Source organism: Terrapene carolina, unplaced genomic scaffold, assembly GCF_002925995.2.
Source record: "Terrapene carolina triunguis isolate 2854851 unplaced genomic scaffold, T_m_triunguis-2.0 Scaffold85, whole genome shotgun sequence".
Lineage (NCBI taxonomy): Eukaryota > Metazoa > Chordata > Testudines > Emydidae > Terrapene > Terrapene triunguis.
In genome coordinates, this window is record NW_020664436.1 from 51,598,610 (window position 1) to 51,619,389 (window position 20,780).

Consider the following 20,780-nt stretch of genomic DNA (forward strand, 5'->3'; position numbering starts at 1 on the left):
TGGCCTTATCCTTTATATTGCCTATGTATTTCATCATGGTTGGTAGTCCCTGTGGAGAAGCATAGTAGTAGAAACATTCACAGGGAAGAAACTTGTATAGTAGCTGCCAGCAGTAGGCTTGCCTGAAGTTAGTCTCACTATCATTAACAATACATCACTCACAAAGCTTTTAACTGTGGCATGTGAGAAGTGTACTCTCTGAAGTCCAGAGGATCTTAGTTCAGAGACTAGAAGAGAAAGAAAATGGTCTAGTAATTGAGCCATCAGACTGAGCCTCTAGAAACCGATGTTCAATTCCTGGTTCTGCTGCAGATTTTTTATCTGACCTTTGGCCCAGGTTTTTAAAGGTATTCAGGCACTGCTGCACTCAGCATTGCAAAGGAGTCCAAATCTCATTTTTAAAGGGATTTAGGTGCTAAGGAGTCCAAATCTCATTGCCAGACAGTGGAACTTAGGTTCTTAAATGCTTCCCTACCTCACAGGAATGTTGTGAGGTGCTCAGATTTATTCTTGCTCTGTAAGTAGATAGACAGTAGGAAAAATCTTGCCAAAACCTGAGCTTCATCAGGATGTGTTACAATATGTTATAACTCCACAACCTTTATGTATGAAGCTTCTGGAATGCTGATACCAGTTTTGATAACTTCTTCTGCCTATCTGAAGGGACTCCTTAGTGCCCACACAAGAATACATAGCTTGGCTACATTGTTTGATCCACTTGCTTACGACAGAAGTAACACTCCTTCCTTCCTATAAAAAGGATCAAATTCTTCTGCTCTCAGTTACGCTAGTGTAAATCTGGAGAAACTGCTCTTGGTCACACTGATATACAACTGGAGTAATACCACTGAACTCAATGGCCCAGTGTAACCAAAGGTATATCTACACTGCAATACAAGACCCGTGGCACAGCCATGGCTGGCCCGGGTCAGCTGACTCAAGCTCACAGGGCTTGGGCTGAGAGGCTGAAAATTGCAGTGTAGCTATTTGGGCTTGGGCTGGAGCCCAGGATCTGAAACCCTGCAAGGGGTGGGGACGGTTTCAGAGCCTCAGTTCCAGTCTGAATCCAAACATCTCCACTGCAATTTCTGACCAAGCAACTTGAGCCATCACAGTCCGAATCAGCTGACCCAGGCTCTGAGACTTGATGCTGCAGGTTTTTTTATTGCAGTGTAGATGTACCCCAAGAAGCAAATTTGATCTGTATTGTGGATCACTGGAAGGATATTCTGATAAATAAATACTGTGTTTCATGTATTCATCATCTACCTTCCTTCCTCCCAAATGGCCTGTTACTTTTCCTGAAAGAGAATCTTCTAGAAGTTTCAAGGAATAAAAAAGTGACAAGTGTAAGAGTAGAGAGCATCAAAAATGGATAAATTCAGCCTGTCTTTATTCCCATATTCTGCTAGAGACAGAGAAAACCCAAGGTGTATTGTCAAGGGAAGAGTCCGCTGTATCTACCTCTAGCAAAAATTGCTCTTCTTCCTCTGATTTGCTCACTAAGGCATTTAGTCAGAACTCAACTTCTGTGTTGCTGGAGGGCTTACAGGCCTAAAGGGATATCTTTCTTTTAAGATAACGCTATACAATAGTGATGATAGGTTTTTATGTGTACATAAAAGACATTGAGATACCATGGTAACAGACACCCTATGAAACCCTAGACTGGCAGATAAGCGGGTAGACAGACAAATAGACAGCTAGATTAGATTAGCTATCATTTGTATTTTAGCATATATGTATCAAGTGAAAGGTGCAAGAGAAACTCCTTTAGCATCATAGCCCTGACAGAAAAGGTCTATTATACATCTCTGTTAATATTTTTCAAATGTGGCTGCTGATAAATATGAACAGAAGAACCTAAGTGCCAGATTTGCATAATTATACATGGTGCACTACTTATTCTTCAGAACATACTACGTGTCAGTTGCTCATCTAAGGGCTTGTCTACACTAGCAATTTACAGCGCTGCAACTTTCTCGCTCAGGGGTGTGAAAAAACACACCCCTGAGCACAGCAAGTTTCAGCGCTGTAAAGCGCACTCATGGAGATGGTTTTTTTAGAGTGCTGTGAGAACTCTCTCCCTGCGCTGAGCCGTGACCACACAAGGCACGTTAAAGCGCTGCCACGGCAGCGCTTTAGCATTGCCCATGTAGACTAGCCCTTAGGCTGTGTTTGGACTAAGAGGAAAGAAAAGGTAGTTCTTGGCATAATTAAGAATCTTTATTTCTTCTGACCATCCTCCTTTTATCACCTGTCCATCTTTATACGCTTTTTGCCTCTTTACTATAGTAGTGGTCTTGAATTCTGCTAAGACCAACTTCTCCCCAACCACAGGCCATTATTATATGGTCATAATGGGAGTAATTTATTCAGATATCACTCACCCAACGCACTTTTATTGGGGGGGGGGGGCACTAAGCAGGTCAGGTTATACAGTAGTGTATAGACTTTTGTAATCCAGCCAGGGCAATTCATAATAAACCATACAGAGCAGATCTTTCTACAATCCTCTCTTTCTTATTACTACTGGGTGAATTATCAACAATAGTCTACCATCAGGGTAAAGCTCATCTGTGCAGCAGACAGAACTTTCTAGTGAGCTAGTCTGAGACTGAGGAATGAACTACCTCTGGAACTAAGGAGGACAAACCTCATCACCTTCCACTCCAAATGCCAGGCACCGTTCCTCAACATTATCTTCTCTAACATATACATATAGAAAGCAGTCTGTACATTTTAAAAAAAATCCTACCAATACAAAACACTACATTGCACACACAATTCTTCCCCCAGGGAGAAGATGGGAAAGAGAATGGCCCACGTGTGAAAGACGTCATCTCACTTTATGCACTACTGGAAGGCATTCACATACTGTGGTGATGAGGGCAGTATAACAACCTGTACAGAATAGAATAGAATCAGTATACTGCAATTAAAATGGAAGTTAGAGACATCATTTATCAGCTGTTTTAACTACAGGTCAGTGTATCTAAAAGGCTGTAATTTTTGACTGCTTTCTACAAAAAAGGGAATTGCTTTTCCCTCAATATGGCATTTCATCACTTTACGATCCTGTGAGTGTAATCCTTTGGTATTAGAGCCTCTTATTCACAGTGCAGTAAACTTGCTCTGAGAGTAGCAGAAAAGTGAAATAAAAAATGGACAAAATTTACGTTTGGCAGAACACAACACTGAAATCAATTGGTGGTGTTCCATCCACTCAGCTCAATAGGAGTTTCAACCAATGACCTCCCAGTCAAAAAGATGTCCAGCAACCTTTTGACATCTATTGGGGTTATTATCAAAGCCATTATATAGTTCCTATCTATTTGCAGCAACTTGACATCATCTGCAGGGGGCAGCCTGAAGTGCTGGACTGAGAGTTTTGGTTGCTGCATCTAAAACTAAATTATAAGGGCAGAGATGAGAGCGTGCTCAGCAAGGATTTACAGTAAGCAGATTAAAACTTTCAGCTTTTACTTCAGAGAAGAGAGGGCAATAGAAGTGCAATCTCTGCTTGTAGTGTCCAGAGCCAATGATATTATTAATGTAATTGAAGAGCAAGACAGACCAAGGCCTAGACTCTATCTCTGTGCAGTTAACACATAGGGCATGATATTGCAGAAAATATCTGCAGAATTTTGCACTATCTCCATCACAGAAGGCCAAACTATTCTAGGTACAGTTCAATCAAGCTGCTTAGAACCTAAAAACGAAGGACATGATTCAACAAGGTAGACAGCACATACCTCATTTGAATCCTTTTCTGAACTGGAGCTTAAATGGCGAGGGAGTTGCACAGCAGCTCAAGAAAAGGAGAGGAGAGGCAAGGCAAAGCAAAGAGAGGGGGGGATAGCTCAGTGGTTTGAGTGTTGGCCTGCTAAACCCAGAGTTGTGAGCTCAATCCTTGAGGGGGCTACTTAGGGATCAGGGCAAAAAAATCAGTAATTGGTCCTGCTAGTGAAGGCAGGGGGCTGGACTTGATGATCTTTCAGGGTCCCTTCCAGTTCTATGAGATAAGTATATCTCCATATATTTTTTTTTAAAAAAAGGTCAATGTATTTACTAGTATCATTCCCAGGAGCCAAGTTGTCACATTGACTGGGTGGAGGCTGTGAGCTTCCCTGGGGAAAGGGCAGTCAAAGACAGGCTTATCATGACTAACCAGCATTAAGTAGTAGCTACATTAGGGAAAACAGCCCTCTAAATAGTGAGCATCCTCTAAGGCAATGGGGTCTCATGACAAATTTTTTTGGTGGCCTCAGAGTGCAGCCACCAACTCTTGCTGGTTAGGCAGACAAGGTGCATACAGGAGCAATAGGAAGAGGAGAGGCTACTGCTTATCCCCCACCCCCATCACTGCCCAGGAGGTTGTTGTGGCTACCAAAAAGTCGCTGGTGGCCACATATGGCCACCACGGTGGCTGCATTTGAGAAATGCTGCTCTAAGGTAAGAAGCCTATAGAGCTTCCACATATGCTTCCAACAGCTGCAGAGGTCCCTTGTGCATAGGTCCCTTGTTCATGTGCATAGGTCCCTTGTTCAAAGCCAGGAAACAGTTCTTGTTTAAATGTAAACTGTGTGTTCATTCAGTGGGACAAATTGCATCACATCCTTATTGTATTTAAATTGTGCATCAGCTAAGCTATGTAATAGTGGGATGCTATCACTGTTACCCTTGTCCTCTGCTTCCTTCTCCCTTCTATTGATTGCTAAACCTATTTGTTATGCCTTCTTTTCAAATAAGATTGCAAGCTCTTTAGACACTGTGTCTTGCTATATGTTTCAGAGAGCTCAGTACAATGGGATCCCAGTCCTGATCCTAGCCTTTAGGCATGAGAATAACAACAACAATATCCCTTTGACACTTTGACATGAGATACACTTATTTGAAAAAGTGCTGTTTTATGACATGCTTATAATATTACAGTCAAATCAAATCAATTGTATTTCTGCTGTTAATTGAGTAATCCATCTTTTTTTTTTATCTGACAGTTCTGTAAATACGAAAACATTAGCACCTTACCCGTTAAAATGAATATTGTATTAGTTCAGGAGTCTTAATTCACTATTTGTCAAGAGCTTTCAGGCCCTCGGATGGAGGTGATATATAAGTGTGAGGCATTATTATATTTATTTGGCTTTTTTGCTTTATCTAGTTTGTAGCAAGTACATTCCTATCCCACACCAATGGCCTACACAGTGTTACCAACTCTCATTATTTTATTGCAAGGCTCTCGGTAATTGATGTTTTTCTCAAACACTAACTCCTGTAGTATTGTAATTACATAAAAATCTTAGCTTTCATTTTTTAAAGTAAGTTTCTAGCCATTATGTAATATGTGACCGGAGTGTTCTCTAAGGGTATGTCTACACAGCAACTAGACACCCAGCCACCCACCCAGCCTGGCCCATGCTAGGTGACTCAGGCTTGCAGGGCTATGGCTGCAAGGTGGGAGAGTCCCAGAGCTCAGGCTGCAGCTGAAGCCCGGAAGTCTACACAGCAATGAAACAGCCCCGCAGCCCGAGCCCCGAGAGCCCGAGTTGGCTGGCACAGGCCAGATGCAGGTTTTTCTTTGCTGTGTAGACTTATCCTGAGGCTCAAAAACCAGAAGAGAAACAAAAGGACGGCACAGTTAATTTTTTGAAATCTCATGATTCCTAAATCAATCTCAGGATTTTGCAGGGACCAGACTACTGATTTTTGACTGCCTGGGGTTGGGAATGCTGTGTAAATTATAAAAAATAATAATTCCTCTCATATAGGTGATTGTGCATATTCCTACATATATTTCAAGACGTTTGTGATGGAAATATAATTTTAAAATAGGTATAGGCAGAAGATTAGACAGATCTTTTAAAATGAGGAAAGGATTAATTGTGTTGGAAACTAAATATAGGGACATGTCTATCGTGTATTATTATATTGCACCCAGCACTATGCCATCTGAGCAGGGGGAGTGGCAATCTGTTGATTTTGTTTCTCTCTGGGTTATTTTCCTTTGGGATTAAGCCAAAATTGAAGAGACAAGGTAAAAATCAGTGCATGATAGATAGCTCTAAACTTTCACTGACTCCTCAATGAAAACGATCTACTAAATAAAGAGAAACAAATGTGTCTCTTCATCGGCCTTAAGGAGTACAGCTTCCCAGTTCGAAAGTCTGCCATGTTACATGTATAGATTACCATTGGGGATTGATTATAGCAGTATTTAAAAATCTCACACTAGCCAGGCTTTATGGTTCTTCTTCCACGGGAGAAAGCATGATCGCCCCCTACTGGCCAAATGCCAATGACTCAGCGGATGGAATTGTGCTAAAGAAGACGCTGGCGACTCTGTCTGCAGACGGGGGACATGTGCCTATTGTGTGCGTAGGGAGAGGCAGCGAGAGAGGAAAAGACACCTCAATAGGCTACAACCGGGCAACAGACATGCGGGGAGGGAGAGCCCGATATATCTATCTCTTTCCTGTTCGGAAGTATTTAGATGCCAGGATTGGACAGGGGGCGCCTGTTCCACCCGTCCGCTATCCGGTGGGCAGGGAACGCCAGTCTCAACAACTCCACTCTGTTCTTTTAAACGATAAACTCAGGAGCCCATCTGTCTCCTCCTGCTGCAGAAAGAGGATGGAAGTGAAGGGGCAGGGGGAGTGTCCCACCAAGCCAAAGAGCCTGGCCCCTGTTCCTTTTCCGTCCCGACAGCTAACACGACGGCGACTCCTCTTCTTTACTCTTTGATCGTTTTGACAGGGAGCCAACAGGCAAACGGTGGAGGGCAGACAGCAAACCCTCGCCCCTTGGACATGGAGCCTGTGTGTGCTTTCTGCAGGCTGCGGGACTGGCTGCTGGGAATTCGCCCTGGGTGACTGCTGCTGACAGGTCAATTACAGCAGAAGACCTGCATTTCTAGTTGCCGCACTGCACTGGTGTGTAATAAACTGGTGTTTACTGTAACTCTCAGGGTTGTGTTGCAACGGGGCAGAGTGTACGGCGTGGCCAATGTTGAACTCTACTGATCTCCTGTATGTAAATCACCTTGAATATGGGGTTCATAAACTGGGCAGCGCCAGCAAGCAAAATCAGCCGCTACTTTCTCACCACTTCCCTTCAGCTTCAGGCCGGCCAAGGAGGGGAGGTTATTCGGGATTATAGCAATACATAAGAACCCAGCCAGAGCATCAGAGCCCTGTTTCAAATCTACTGTGGTGGGATCTTAAGAGGGGGAGAGAGAGAGAGAAATGAGAGGCAAAGAAGAGAAGGCTTCATTAAGAGGTTGGTTTAATTTTAAAATTGTTACAATCTCGCTCTGCCTTGTTTAAGGCTCTGAGAAGAAACCTTTACTGGTAACAATGATATTCCTGGCTGGAGAGCAGAGGAGGCTGAGTACCTGACATTTGATAAGGACTTTAATTACCTTTTCACCAAAAGAGGAAGGAGACCTGAAAAACAGGGTGGGACAACAGTGACTGAACCGAGACTGCAATTCCAGCTTTGTTGCTCTTTAACTGGGGTGGCGTGAGGCGGGGGTCTGGAGAGGAGGGTCTGCGGGGAAACAGTGAGAGCAACGCTGACAACCGGTGTTTGCAAGCGAGAGGCTGCTGCAGCCACGCAGGAACAGGGGGAAGGCGCTCGAGAGCTGCGGTGCAGTCAGGGCAGGCTTGACAAGAGACCCTGGCAGAGGTGTCACAGGGAAAGCCTGTGTGGGCGCTGGGGTGGGGCGAGGACGGGGGCAGGGGGACTGAGAGGGGGTGCTGCAATGGCATGTGGCGGGAGGAATGCTTCTCCGCCGCGTTAGCAGACGATTGGAACTTGCGATTTTGCCTTGCTCGGATTAGTCCAGAAGAGGCGGTTTTGCAACCCAGCTAGGCAAAGCAAAGAGTGGAAGAAACCGGAGCTCGGAGGAACTGAGCAGAACTGCCCCAGCTCTGCGACCCCGCCTCTCCCCAAAGCCAGCTGTGGCTTTGGGGAGAGGCTGTTTCCTCTCGTTCCGAAAGCCCTTTACACGCTAGGAGAGGAGACCCAATTTCAGGTTCCCGGATCTGTCTGGGGAAGGGTGTGGGGAGCCCTTCTAGAGACACGTGAGGCTGGGGAGCCGGCCGGCAGCAACTGCTTCATTCTCTGCCTTCAAACTTCTTATCCAGCACTGTGCTGTCTTTGAACGACTTGCCGCGTGTGGATGGCGCAATTTCCCACCCGGGGCCATTCGTATTACCATTACCTCTCAACTCTCTCTTTAAACCGACTTGCAGTCTCAGAGCAGCAGAGAACTGCATATCTTGATTTGATGTACCCACTCCCCCCCTTTGCTTGGTGCTAGGTCTCTCTCTCTCTTACAGAGTACTCAGAGACACGAATCAAAGAGCTGTAGGGGCATGCCGGCCAATGGTGATGTGGCGTGGGGGAGGGAAAGGATGCACACGAGGGGGCAAAATTAATTGGGGGGGCACGTTGCAGCTCAATCATATTACAAGCTGAAGTACAAGCACAACGAATCCTGCTGTGATGGAAAGTCCCACCCGCCTCTGATGCGCAGTATAACTTGGCGGCGGCGAGGGGGGGATTTCACAATTTTGAGGACACTTCTTCAAAACTGCAATGAATGAAGTGAATCGGGATATGGCCCGCCGCAGCTAGCGCTGAAACGCAGCCCCCTTTCAACATACGCTTTCCCCACCCTGCAAGACTGTCAGTCACCCTCCCAAGTGCACCCAGCACCCCCCTAGCCTTGCGTGTCACCCCCACCCCGGGTCACCAGGCGTCTCTCCGCAGAGCCTTCATTCATAAACAAAACCCACGCGTTGCCCGGTGTCACTGCAAGGCAACAATGAACCCAGGCCCAGACTGTTCGCCAATGACGTTGAAATCTCAGCTCGAGGAGGCCGTTTTTGTTCTTTTGCAAACGCAAACTGTATGTGCACCTCCATGAGCTCCACATCCCTGTCCCCCTTTCCCTTCCTTCCCCCTCCTCTCCCAAGCCCTAGGGGGTTGCATGTTTCGTTGGCTGTTTCCCTCGTCGGCCCAAAGCATTAAAAAGCATTTTCTGTAACGTCCCGGCCGGGATCCGGGCAATGCACACAAGGGGCATGTGTTTGTTCTCCTGAAAGTCGGGCAGGAAATCTTGTTCTCCTGAGTCATTGCGGCTCCTTCAAGGAAACGTGAGAGTTTCTTATCGCCCTTCACCCCAGGCAGCAGCTCAAGCTGCTGCTGCCGAAAGACATTCTCCTCTGCACAAGGGCAAAACAAGCCACAATCCCATTGTACAGCGAAAAACAGCTCAGGCTGGAGGAGTTGGCCGCGCAGGAGAAAGGGAGTTTTTGCTTCTAACTAGGCTTGGTAAGAGGCTCCGATCCTTCACCTTTCAATGTGTTGCTGTAACTAGGGGTGGGATGGGGGTTAGTTACATGAGTGGTGCATCCAGGTAGCTCTCCCATGTGGCTCTCCCCATTAATCGGATGGTGTGACCCGAGTGACACAGAATGACAACAGCTGACTGATTTCCAGCCATAGAGACAAAGGTCCCCCTTTGAAGTTGTTTGCTTTGAGCGATGAGGTGCCAACATTTGCAAGCTGTGAACAGGGACAGTTAGTTAATGAACATTCCTTTGCCTCCCCCTATTGAAATGCATTGGGCTCAGCGCAATAGACACGTGAGCCACAAGTATCCGCTGACTCCAAGGGTTCACTCGCTGAACTTTTTGAAGAGAAAAAAACGGGCCAGGGCATAACACACAGTAACCTTGTTCTAGTAACTTGATTTAGTTGGGGATTGCTGCTTTGAGCAGGGGGTTGGACTAGATGACCTCCTGAGGTCCCTTCCAACCCTGCTAGTCTAGGATTCTACCGAGATAGAGTCCCCAGAGCTAGCTAGGTGCATGCTTTGTAACTGAAGAAGGCCATAGAAAAGCTAGGGCTGAACACAAACGTCTTGCATCCTTTTCAAAGCTGCTAGCTTCTCAGTTTTGTCACAATTCAAAGCCTCATGGAAATGGAAGCAGGAGAAAAGGGACAGGCAACTGGTGCTGCGCCGTTCGAGCCAGCCCGGTGCATGCTTGTATTTGTGTGTGCAGCGGAGCGGAAGAATACCTGCTTTCTTCCCCCTGGGGTTGGGTGACGGTGATCTCAGCGCTTTATTGTATTGTATGGCAATGCACACCCCTGGAATGCCGCCGCGTCCTGGCTCCCGCTGCAGAGCGTTCTGCTTCCTGCCGGCCGGCTCCTTCCCCGGCTCTTTCCAACGTCAAAGAAGCCGGGCAGGGCGGGGCAGCGCCAAGGGACGGGCGCCAGCTGTACGAGTCAAAGCAGTTCTGGGCGCCTGGAAGCCAGACTCACTCTTCCGCATTGTTGTTCTTAGTTGGCTCCTCCCTCTCCTGCCCCCTCGGCGAGGTCTCTATATAAACCCCTTCAGCGAGCCGGGCAGCAGAATTGTATTCATCACTGGCTGCAGATAGAGCAGCCCACACTCTCCTGGACTAACTCATTCATCAGCTTGGATTATTCTTCACTGACCCACATTTTAGCTCCGCAATGACAGTCCGAGCCGAAGCTTCCGGACCCACATTAACGTATTCAAAGATGAGGGGAGTTGTTGCAATACTCATCGGTGAGTCTGAAGAAGAAAGATGGGGTGACCATGTCTCTCTTCTAGGGGTACAGATATTTTGGATGGCATCGTTAAATTGAACCGAAAAGTCAGAATAAAGTATCCGATTCTCTTTTTAAAAAACGACGTTTTGGGATATCCTGTCGTAACGCTTTTCTTTTTATTTGCAGCTTTCATGAAACAGAGACGAATGGGGCTAAATGACTTCATTCAAAAAATAGCCACCAACTCCTACCCGTGCAAGCAGTAAGTAGCAGCAGTTTTGTACATATCGATCTGAAAATAGATACTTGCATTTTAATGATGGAAAGATTTATGTATTAATGATTGTCACAACAGAATGTTTTTCTTATAATATTATTAGTTATATAACAAACTTTACTGAGTTTAGTTAGCATAGATAAAACCAGAGAACACGGGACACATCCCATCACTCACCTTTAAGTACAGAACAAACAATTTGTGTCTTTGCACAAGTTTGTTCCTTTTTCCTGTTTCATTTTAGTTCTGAAATGAATAGACTGTCTCCAGTAGTCTGCCAAACTGAAACTTATTCTTAATAAGTAGAATGGTTGCATGCCCCCTAGAGGTGAGATGTGTCTGCCTGTTGCACAGGGCAACTGTTCCAATAATGTACTCTCTAATCTTTGCAGCCCTGAAGTTCAGTCTATTTTGAAGATCTCCCAGCCTGAAGAGCCTGAACTTATGAATGCTAATCCTTCCCCTCCGGTAAGTAGTCTTCATTGTGTGAATTATTTTCAGTAATAGAAACATGTTTAAAAATAGCTTTTCTGTAAATTAGCAACATAACAAGTGTCCCTTTTAGTTCAGTTCACAGTGCAGTAATGTAACTTCAAAAAGGAGTTACCAATTTAGAATAAAACCCATACCTTTTCTGTATTGAAAAAAGTCCATGCTTTTTAAATGATATGTTATTACATATCACCTAAAAATGGAAAGCAGCCAAGCCCTCAATGAGATTTTAAAGCAAGGCACATTGTTCTCATGATTTGTCATTTGAGGTGGTACAAAAACAGTTTAATGTAATCTGATGCTAACTTTGGGGAAAAAGGACATAGACTTTATTTAATGTACCCAACTAAAGTTTTATCTTTAAATCCATGATTAGATTTATATAAAAAACCTTTGTGGTCAAGAATTTCCAATAAACATCTTTTAACAAATGTATTTTATAAAATTACAGCCCAGCCCATCACAGCAGATCAATCTTGGTCCATCATCCAACCCACATGCCACGCCATCAGACTTTCATTTCTTAAAGGTTATCGGAAAAGGAAGTTTTGGAAAGGTATGTTTTACTTCTTTCCACTTTAATTTGGTCAGTTAGCTGCTATTGCATGTAATTGTTTAAGGGATGGGGTTATAGCCAGTCTGCTTTAAGTAACAAGAGTGGCAAAATTTCTACATATGTTTTCTGGTGCTTTACTGTCAGGAGGGCACTTCACAGCTTTGAGGAGGAAGTTGCTTGCCCTGAAGGGGATAGGTGGGGCAGGGTGCTTTAGTTAAGGAGAGTTAGTGCAAGGATAATTAATTGGGGTTGATCCTTTATGCAGGAGTGTGGGTAGGGTAGCTTTTGAAGCCAGGAGAATCAGCCATAAAAAAACAAACAAAACCTTTAAAGTTGATATGCACAGCTTTTCTGGCTGGCATTTTGCTGATAATGCTAGACGTTGCTAGCAAAATGCTTCCACATGCAGCTGGTAGCATAGAGTGGTAATAGCGCTCAGTGGTAGCATAAAGGGCTTTGGATATAGTCTCACCCAGCTGTGTTTATATTCTGTTCGGTATTCCAACATATTGAAGTAATGGGATTTTTAACCACTTTCAGGTTCTCCTTGCAAGGCATAAGGCAGAAGAAGAATTCTATGCTGTTAAAGTACTGCAGAAGAAAGCAATCCTGAAAAAGAAGGAGGTAAACATCGCCTTGTTCACAATACAGCGATGCAGCTACCAAACTTAGTTAATTACTACAAGTTAGACAACTTTGTAACTAAATACTGATTTTTTTTTTCCTATTTCTAGGAGAAACACATAATGTCAGAGCGCAATGTCCTGCTGAAAAATGTGAAACACCCTTTCCTGGTTGGGCTCCACTTTTCTTTCCAGACTGCAGACAAATTGTACTTTGTCCTTGACTACATCAATGGTGGAGAGGTAAGCAGCAAATAAATGAAATAATTTCTAACATGCACAGTGGTATTATAGATCTTTCTTTCTTTTTTTAAATGAAAAAGAAAGTTCCAAGGGGGAAAAGTTATTAGATTTAGCATCGTCCGCTTGCCAGGTTTCAAACTGCTAGAGGATCATTAGGCCATTTCCTGCTATTGTTCTTTTTAGCTATATATGTCAAGTCTAATTAAATGCATTGTTAACCGGCTTTGGCACCATTTACAGAACTTGTTCTTTCTGTCTCCTGTAGTTATTCTATCATCTCCAGAGGGAACGTTGCTTCCTGGAGCCAAGAGCACGGTTTTATGCTGCTGAAATAGCCAGTGCACTGGGTTACTTGCACTCTCTGAACATAGTTTATCGGTAAGCTATGTGTAATTCAGCTTAGGCATGATTATAAATGTGCATATTTTGTACCTTATCTGTGGAAAGTAGATTTCAATATATATTCGTTTAAAACATCTAGTTTTAAAATACTTTATCTGAATTTAAAGACTTGCAAAATCTATAAACATGCTCACAAAATACTAAGAATACTTTTTAACCGAGAAGAACTAACATTTCTGTTAATGTCTTGTTGCTACAGGGACTTGAAGCCAGAGAATATCTTGCTAGATTCTCAGGGGCATATTATCTTGACTGACTTTGGACTCTGCAAAGAGAACATAGAACACAATGGCACTACCTCCACGTTTTGTGGCACACCTGAGGTATGCTTAGTTCTGATTTCTGAAATGGTTAATGTTTGTCTATATAAACTGTATGATAAGAATAGATGAAGCAACAGTAAATATGCACACCTGATGGAGAGTTACAATGGAATAGATAAGTGGGAGAAAATAAGATCCTTAAAATGATAGCTTTCGGTGAAGAATGATCCCTATGCAATGGGAACTGCTCTCAAGCTAGCCATTGTGTATATAAATGACATTTTAACTATAGGCTTAGGAGGCTTTTCTGGTAGTTCAAAAACATAGGTTTGTTTAATATGGTTTTAGTTTCTGTTGAAAGATTCTTCTGCCTCTGGCTAATATTATGGCTCTGGTTCTTCTATTTAACAGTACCTTGCTCCTGAAGTTCTTCATAAGCAGCCCTACGACAGGACTGTTGACTGGTGGTGCCTTGGAGCAGTTTTGTATGAGATGCTTTATGGACTGGTAAGTACCAGATATTTTAGTCGCCTGTGTATAGCTTACTGTAGTTCTTACAGGAAAACATTTTTATACTTCAGTCATTCCAGACTTATTACCTACACTTGTGGCTTCAGTTAAGATGATGACCCCGACCAATGTCCTCTGCTGCCCTCATCCTCATTGAGAATTCTGTGTATGGATTAAGGGCAGCACATGGCATTAAGATAACAATAGCTTGTGGTATTACAGTAGAACGCATATATGTGTAATTTTATTAAGCACTTATAGACTTATTTACCTTTTTATTTCTTTCTCACAGCCCCCCTTCTACAGCAGGAACACAGCAGAAATGTATGACAATATCTTGAACAAACCCCTGCAATTGAAACCCAATATTACCAATTCTGCTAGACACCTTCTGGAAGGCCTGTTACAAAAGGATAGGACAAAGAGAGTTGGTGCTAAGGAGGACTTTGTAAGTACAATTTTGTAGTTCCTATGTATGGTATAAGAAATAATTAGATCACACCACTCTTATTAAATGACTCTTGTCTGAATTAATCTAATTTTTCTTTAACAGATGGAGATTAAGAATCACATCTTCTTCTCCCCAATTAACTGGGATGATCTCATTAATAAGAAGATTACACCTCCTTTTAACCCAAATGTGGTAAGTATCACATCTAATTATAGAATGTAGAGAGGGCTTTTTGCCCTTTACATTGGGTGTAGCCCAAAGGCCATCTGCAGCTGGCAAAAATCTAGCTATACTTTTTTGCTCTAACTAAAGGGGATAAGGAGAAAAATGATAGATTTTTTAAATAGTTGGATAGTAAAATCTAGCACTTAGATTGGCTCTACATAAACATTGGTCATTCTCGAACACACCCGTGAACTCAGTTCTTACTGATTTTATAAATGGGGAAACTAAGACAGAAATTAAATAATTGCCCCAAAACAGAATTTCTGTTTTGTCAAATTACAATATACAACTACAAGCACACGTTGGTTATTTAGATAAAGCTTTTTGATTAAATGTGGTCTACTACTGCAAGTTGCCAAGGCACCGCTGCCTAAACTGCAGTATAGGAGAGTGGAGTGATTATTTTGTTTTGCTTTTATTGCACGGAGCTAGTTGGAGGGCAATACATTAAAAACAAGATGAGACCATATGCAGCAAGATGCAAAAAAAAAAAATTAAAAATTGGCCAAGCCTGTTAAACAGTGAGTCTGAGGCGATAACACTATGAGTCCCCTACAAGAGTTTTCACATTTTGAAGTGATCTGTGAAATCATGAAAAACGGAGATTGGGGACTAAACACTCGTTTTCTTTTTTTTTATTTTCCACAGAGTGGTCCGAGTGATCTGCGACACTTTGACCCCGAGTTTACAGATGAGCCAGTCCCCAACTCCATTGGCCAATCTTCAGACAGTATCCTCATTACTGCTAGCATCCAGGAAGCTGCTGAAGCGTTTCTGGGCTTTTCGTATGCCCCACCCATGGATTCTTTCCTGTGAACATTTGTTTTCCTTTCTTCTTGGTTTTTAATTATCATATTGGCCTTCTGGCTGAGCTGCCAGTTGACCAGTCATCTTGAAACAGAATTTGCACATCTCCACCATGGCAGCTTTGCAGCCTTAATTTCAACTACACTGTTTGCTGGAAGCTTTTTTTTTTTTTGATCAGCACATAACTCCTCTAAACAAGCTTACAAGCATTTTGATTTGTTCTTCCCCCAAAGTGGTGCTATCTCCTTGGGAAAGAACATTAGAAGTGACTGTTGCCATAGCCTGCTATGGTAGATTGTAGGAATAATAACCTGCTGTTTGGAAATAATGTTCTGAAAAGCCTTGCCTGAAGACCTGGATGTGACGAGGATTTTATGAAACGTGCCTTTTTTTCTGATGAGATCGAGTTAAGCTCCAAACTTTTCCAGTTGCAAAGAGTGTTTCTCAGTTCAGTTATGTGGGTTTACTATGTGAACAAATGGTATGAGTGTGATATGCATACTACAGAGGGACATAGTTTAAAGCATCAATGTAACACTTGCAGGACACTACAATGTGGGGCATTGTTTGTTTCTTCCATATTTGGAAGATAAATTAAGTGTGGAGTTTGATTTTGTTTTGTAAATATACAGTTAACTAAAATTATTGAAATGGGCTCACAATTAATTATATCCAAATGCTTGAAGAAAGCATTGCTGCTATGAAAAGTTTCTATTTTTAGAAAGGTTTTTATGGACCAAAATGCCCCAGCTGCAGTTGGTCAAAGCTGTTGGTTTATTTCTTGTTTGTTTGTTTTTTAAAATTGTCATCTGTAAAGTGGGCATTATTGGGGGGTGGGGGAGTGTTGCATTGTATGTATTGTAAAAAAAAAAAAAAAAAATTTTATATTTTTTTTTAAATTTTTTGTTTTTTTTTTAAATTTAATTCTTGTTTTTATTTTACACTATTTTTTATATATTATAAATATTTTTTTATTTTTTTTTTTTTTTTTTTGCGTGACCAAACCCATTGGTTTGCAGTAAAATCTTGAACATTTCTGTAAACTGTCAGGTTTTTTCATTTAAAAAAACACCTTTTCCATCACAAATTCAGTCAAGTTTGTGCTTTTTCAAGGGTTTAAAAATCCAGACTCTTTTTATCTTTAGTCTAGATTAGGCCTTAGCTGAAGTCAAAAATAAATTTAAGTTACACTGGCATAACTTTTGATTAGGGGTGTGATTTCTGATAACTGTCCTTGTGTGGATGCAGTTATACCAGTGTAAAGGTGCCTTACCTGTATATTCTTCCCCTATGGGAATAGCTATACTGTTACAAGCACTCCTACACCAGAACAACTGTTAGGTCTCAGGGGTTGTACTGCTAAAGTGAGATAACTTTCTAGTATACCCAAGCACTAAGTATAATTACGAAGGGAGATGGTGCCTGATGCCGAGGGGGTTTGTTCTGGCTTCAATCCTTTCTAATGCCCTTTCATAGACACTTTCTGGGTTCATCTACACTACAAAATCAGTACTAGCATTACAACAGGGAAGCTGTACTTGGGCCAAAGCACTAGTGTAGATAGGGCTCAGGTATCTTACCACCCTGTAATGCAAACATAATCAGAGTAGATTTTCATGACTCATTTGGTTAAACACTTCAGCCCTGCTTACATCAGTGCTACTGCCCATCAGGGTGGTTGCTCAAGTGTGTTTGTTCTGTACTGATTTTTCTAGTGTAGTCAGACAAGGCCTAGGTCAATTGGCAGGTAGACTTTTCTACTGGAGCAAACTCAACTGAACAGGTATTTAATTACTGGGGTGGGAACATGTCTGAAACTGAGCTGAACAACATGAGCTCATGCCACTGAATGAGGCTCAGGCCTCAAAGGACAGTGGTTCATCTTTCAGTAGAAGAAATTTTAAGGAAACTTTCAGTGAGGTCCCAACTCAGCTTCCATTTCTGCATGTAAGCAATAGATGGTGTGAGCCTGTGAGGTGCTGAACACCTGTGTTTTAGTCACTGTCCTCATCTCCCATTGACTTCAACAGGTGATGGTGCTCAGCACCTCAGAGGATCATGCCAATAATTTGTACACAAAACCCATTTGGGCAACTCTATTTGCAAATAAAGCCATTCAAATAAAAGTAGTATGAGCAAAACTGTTATTAATAGAAGAAACTATGTCTGATACATACAAGGGAAGAGACAATTAAAGCTTTCTTTTCTTACCTACTACTTAAAGCTTTTTAACTTCAGCTATAAACTACATACATAAAAGGCCAGGTCCTCCAATGGAGCTGTGTCAGTTTACACCAGCTAAGGATCTGGCCCATGTGTGCTAATTATTTTAATACATTAACCTAACACTGCAGAAAAGCAATGAGTTTACAACGTAACACTTTCAGCTGTGCATAAGTGACCCCTGCAAAATCGGCCAATGCACAATTTGCACACACAACACTGTTGTAACAAGGATATGTGCATCCGAAGAAGTGGGATGTAGCCCACGAAAGCTTATGCTCAAATAAATATGTTAGTCTCTAAGGTGCCACAAGTACTCCTGTTCTTTTTGAGAATACAGACTAAAACGGCTGCTACTCTGAAACCTGTATATTTTGTGGTGCACACTGCCTTTGCCTTACTGTGTCTCCTCAGCATTAGTGTGAAGTTGCAAGCATTGAATTGCAGCTCTAAAGTAACAAAAGCAATCTAAATACTTCCTTTAGCTTTCAAGAAAAACACTAGAGAAGTTAGTGATAAAGAAAAGTGGGACTTAAGTGAGTCATAGGCCTCTGTGCAGCTTTTAATGAGTAGTTTGGGATTTTTTTTAGAAAACCCATTTGTAATTCTGCATGTTTTACAATTCTTTGGCTAATTACATTATAGCTGCAGTGTAGGTGTGTCTACAAATTTTGGTATTTCCAAGCATATCTTTATTTTAATATTATTATTAAAAGAAAGGTGAATAGCCTGTCTGCACTTTACTCTCTCAGAATGTAACATATGGCAGCCATATATGAAGGGAAGATCGGACTCTATCATGTTTAATTACTTTTAGGGCTGTTGATTAATTGCAGTTAACACACACGATTAACTAAAAAAAAATTAATTGCGATTCATCGCAGTTTTAATCACACTGTTAAACAATAGACTACCAATTGAAATTTATTAAATATTTTTGGATGTTTTTCTACATTTTCAAATATATTGATTTCAATTACAACGCAGAATACAAAATGTACAATGTTCACTTTATATTATTTTTTACAAATAGTTGCACTGTAAAAATGATAAACAAAAGAAAAGTATTTTTTAATTCACCTCATACAAGTACTGTAGTGCAATCTCCTTGTCCTGAAAGTGCAACTTACAAATGTAGATTTTTTTTGTTACATAACTGCACTCAAAAACAAAACAATGTAAAACTTTTGAGCCTACAAATCCACTCAGTCCTACTTCGTGTTCAGCCAATCGCTAAGACAAACAAGTTTATTTACATTTGCAGAAGATAATGCTGCCACTTCTTATTTACAATGTCACCAGAAAGTGAGAACAGGCATTTGCATGGGAATTTTGTAGCTGGTACTGCAAGGTACACCTCTACCTCGATATAACGCTGTCCTTGGGAGCCAAAAAATCTTACCACGTTATAGGTGAAACCGCGTTATATCGATCCGCCGGAGTGCGCAGCCCCCCCACCCCCCGGAGCACTGCTTTACCTCATTATATCTGAATTCGTGTTATATCGGGTCACGTTATATCAGGGTAGAGGTGTATTAACATGCCAGATATGCCAAATATTTGTATGCCCCTTCAGGCTTCGGCCACCATTCCAGAGGACATGCTTCCATGCTGATGACACTCGTTAAAAAAATAATGTATTAATTAAATTTGTGACTGAACTCCTGGAGGGAGAATTGTATGTCTACAGCTCTATTTTCACTGCATTCTGCCATATATTTCATGTTATAGTAGTCTTGGATGATGACTCAGCACATGTTGTTCATTTTAAGAACACTTGTGCTGCAGATTTGACAAAATGCGAAGAAGGTACCAATGTGAGATTCTAAAGATAGCTACAGCACTGGACCCAAGGTTTAAGAATCTGAAGTGCCCTCCAAAATCTGAGAGGGACGAAGTGTAGAGCATGCTTTCAGAAGTCTTAAAAGAGCAACACTCCGATGCGGAAACTACAGAACCCAAACCACCAAAAAAGAAAATCAACCTTCTGCTGGTGGCATCTGACTTAGATGATGAAAATGAACATGCGTCTGCACTGCTTTGGATTGTTATCAAGCAGAACCCATCATCAGCATGGACGCATGTGCTTTGGAAATGTGGTTGAAGCATGAAGGGACATGTGAATCTTTAGCACATCTGGCATGTAAATATCTTTTGATGCCGGCTACAACAGTGCCATGCGAACACCTGTTCTCACTTTCAGGTGACATTGTGAAGAAGAAGCGGGCAGCATTATCTCCTGCAAATGTAAATAAACTTGTTTATCTGAGCGATTGGCTGAACAAGAAATAGGACTGAGTGGACTTGTAGGCTCTAAAGTTTTACATTGTTTAATTTTTGAATGCAGGTTTTTTTTGTACATAATTCTACATCTGTTCAACTTTCATGAGAAAGAGATTGCACTACAGTATTAGGTGAACTGAAAAATACTATTTTGTTTTTTACAGTGCAAATATTTGTAATAAAAAATAAATATAAAGTGACCACTGTGCAATTTGTATTCTGTGTTATAATTGAAATCAATATATTTGAAAATGTGGAAAACATCCAAAAATATTTAAATAAACAGTATTCTATTATTGGTTTCAGAGTAGCAGCCATGTTAGTCTGTATCCGCAAAAAGAACAGGAGTACTTGTGGCACCTTAGAGACTAACAAATTTATTAGAGCATAAGCTTTCGTGGGCTACAACCCACTTCTTCGGATGCATATAGAGTGAAACATATATTGAGGAGATATATATACACACATACAGAGAGCATGAACAGGTGGGAGTTGTCTTACCAACTCTGAGAGGCCAATTAAGTAAGAGAAAAAAAACTTTTGAAGTGATAATCAAGATAGCCAAGTACAGACAGTTTGATAAGAAGCAAGTGTGAGAATACTTACAAGGGGAGATAGATTCAATGTTTGTAATGGCTCAGCCATTCCCAATCCCTATTTAACCCTGAGTTGATTGTGTCTAGTTTGCATATCAATTCCAGCTCAGCAGTCTCTCATTGGAGTCTGTTTTTGAAGTTTTTCTGTTTTAAGATAGCCACCCGCAGGTCTGTCATAGAATGGCCAGACAGGTTAAAGTGTTCTCCCACTGGTTTTTGAGTATTATGATTCCTGATGT

At 41.9% G+C, this 20,780-nt stretch overlaps 1 protein-coding gene across 2 annotated transcripts; it reads left to right on the plus strand.

Annotated features, from left to right (window-relative positions):
* The first annotated feature begins 7,111 nt into the window (after positions 1–7,111).
* SGK1 (serum/glucocorticoid regulated kinase 1) lies at positions 7,112–16,287 on the plus strand. Of its 2 annotated transcripts, none has more exons than XM_024208072.3 (12): positions 7,112–7,278; positions 10,777–10,852; positions 11,260–11,335; positions 11,811–11,915; positions 12,456–12,539; positions 12,650–12,781; positions 13,047–13,159; positions 13,383–13,506; positions 13,858–13,953; positions 14,249–14,404; positions 14,510–14,599; positions 15,281–16,287. In XM_024208072.3, exons 1-12 carry the CDS (start codon positions 7,245–7,247, stop codon positions 15,446–15,448), a joined length of 1,254 nt encoding a protein of 417 aa, XP_024063840.2. In that variant the 5' UTR covers positions 7,112–7,244; the 3' UTR covers positions 15,449–16,287. The 2 variants fall into 2 exon arrangements, with proteins under 2 accessions (XP_024063840.2, XP_024063832.2); XM_024208064.3 differs by lacking the exon at positions 7,112–7,278 and adding an exon at positions 10,094–10,606.
* Positions 16,288–20,780: the final 4,493 nt, after the last annotated feature.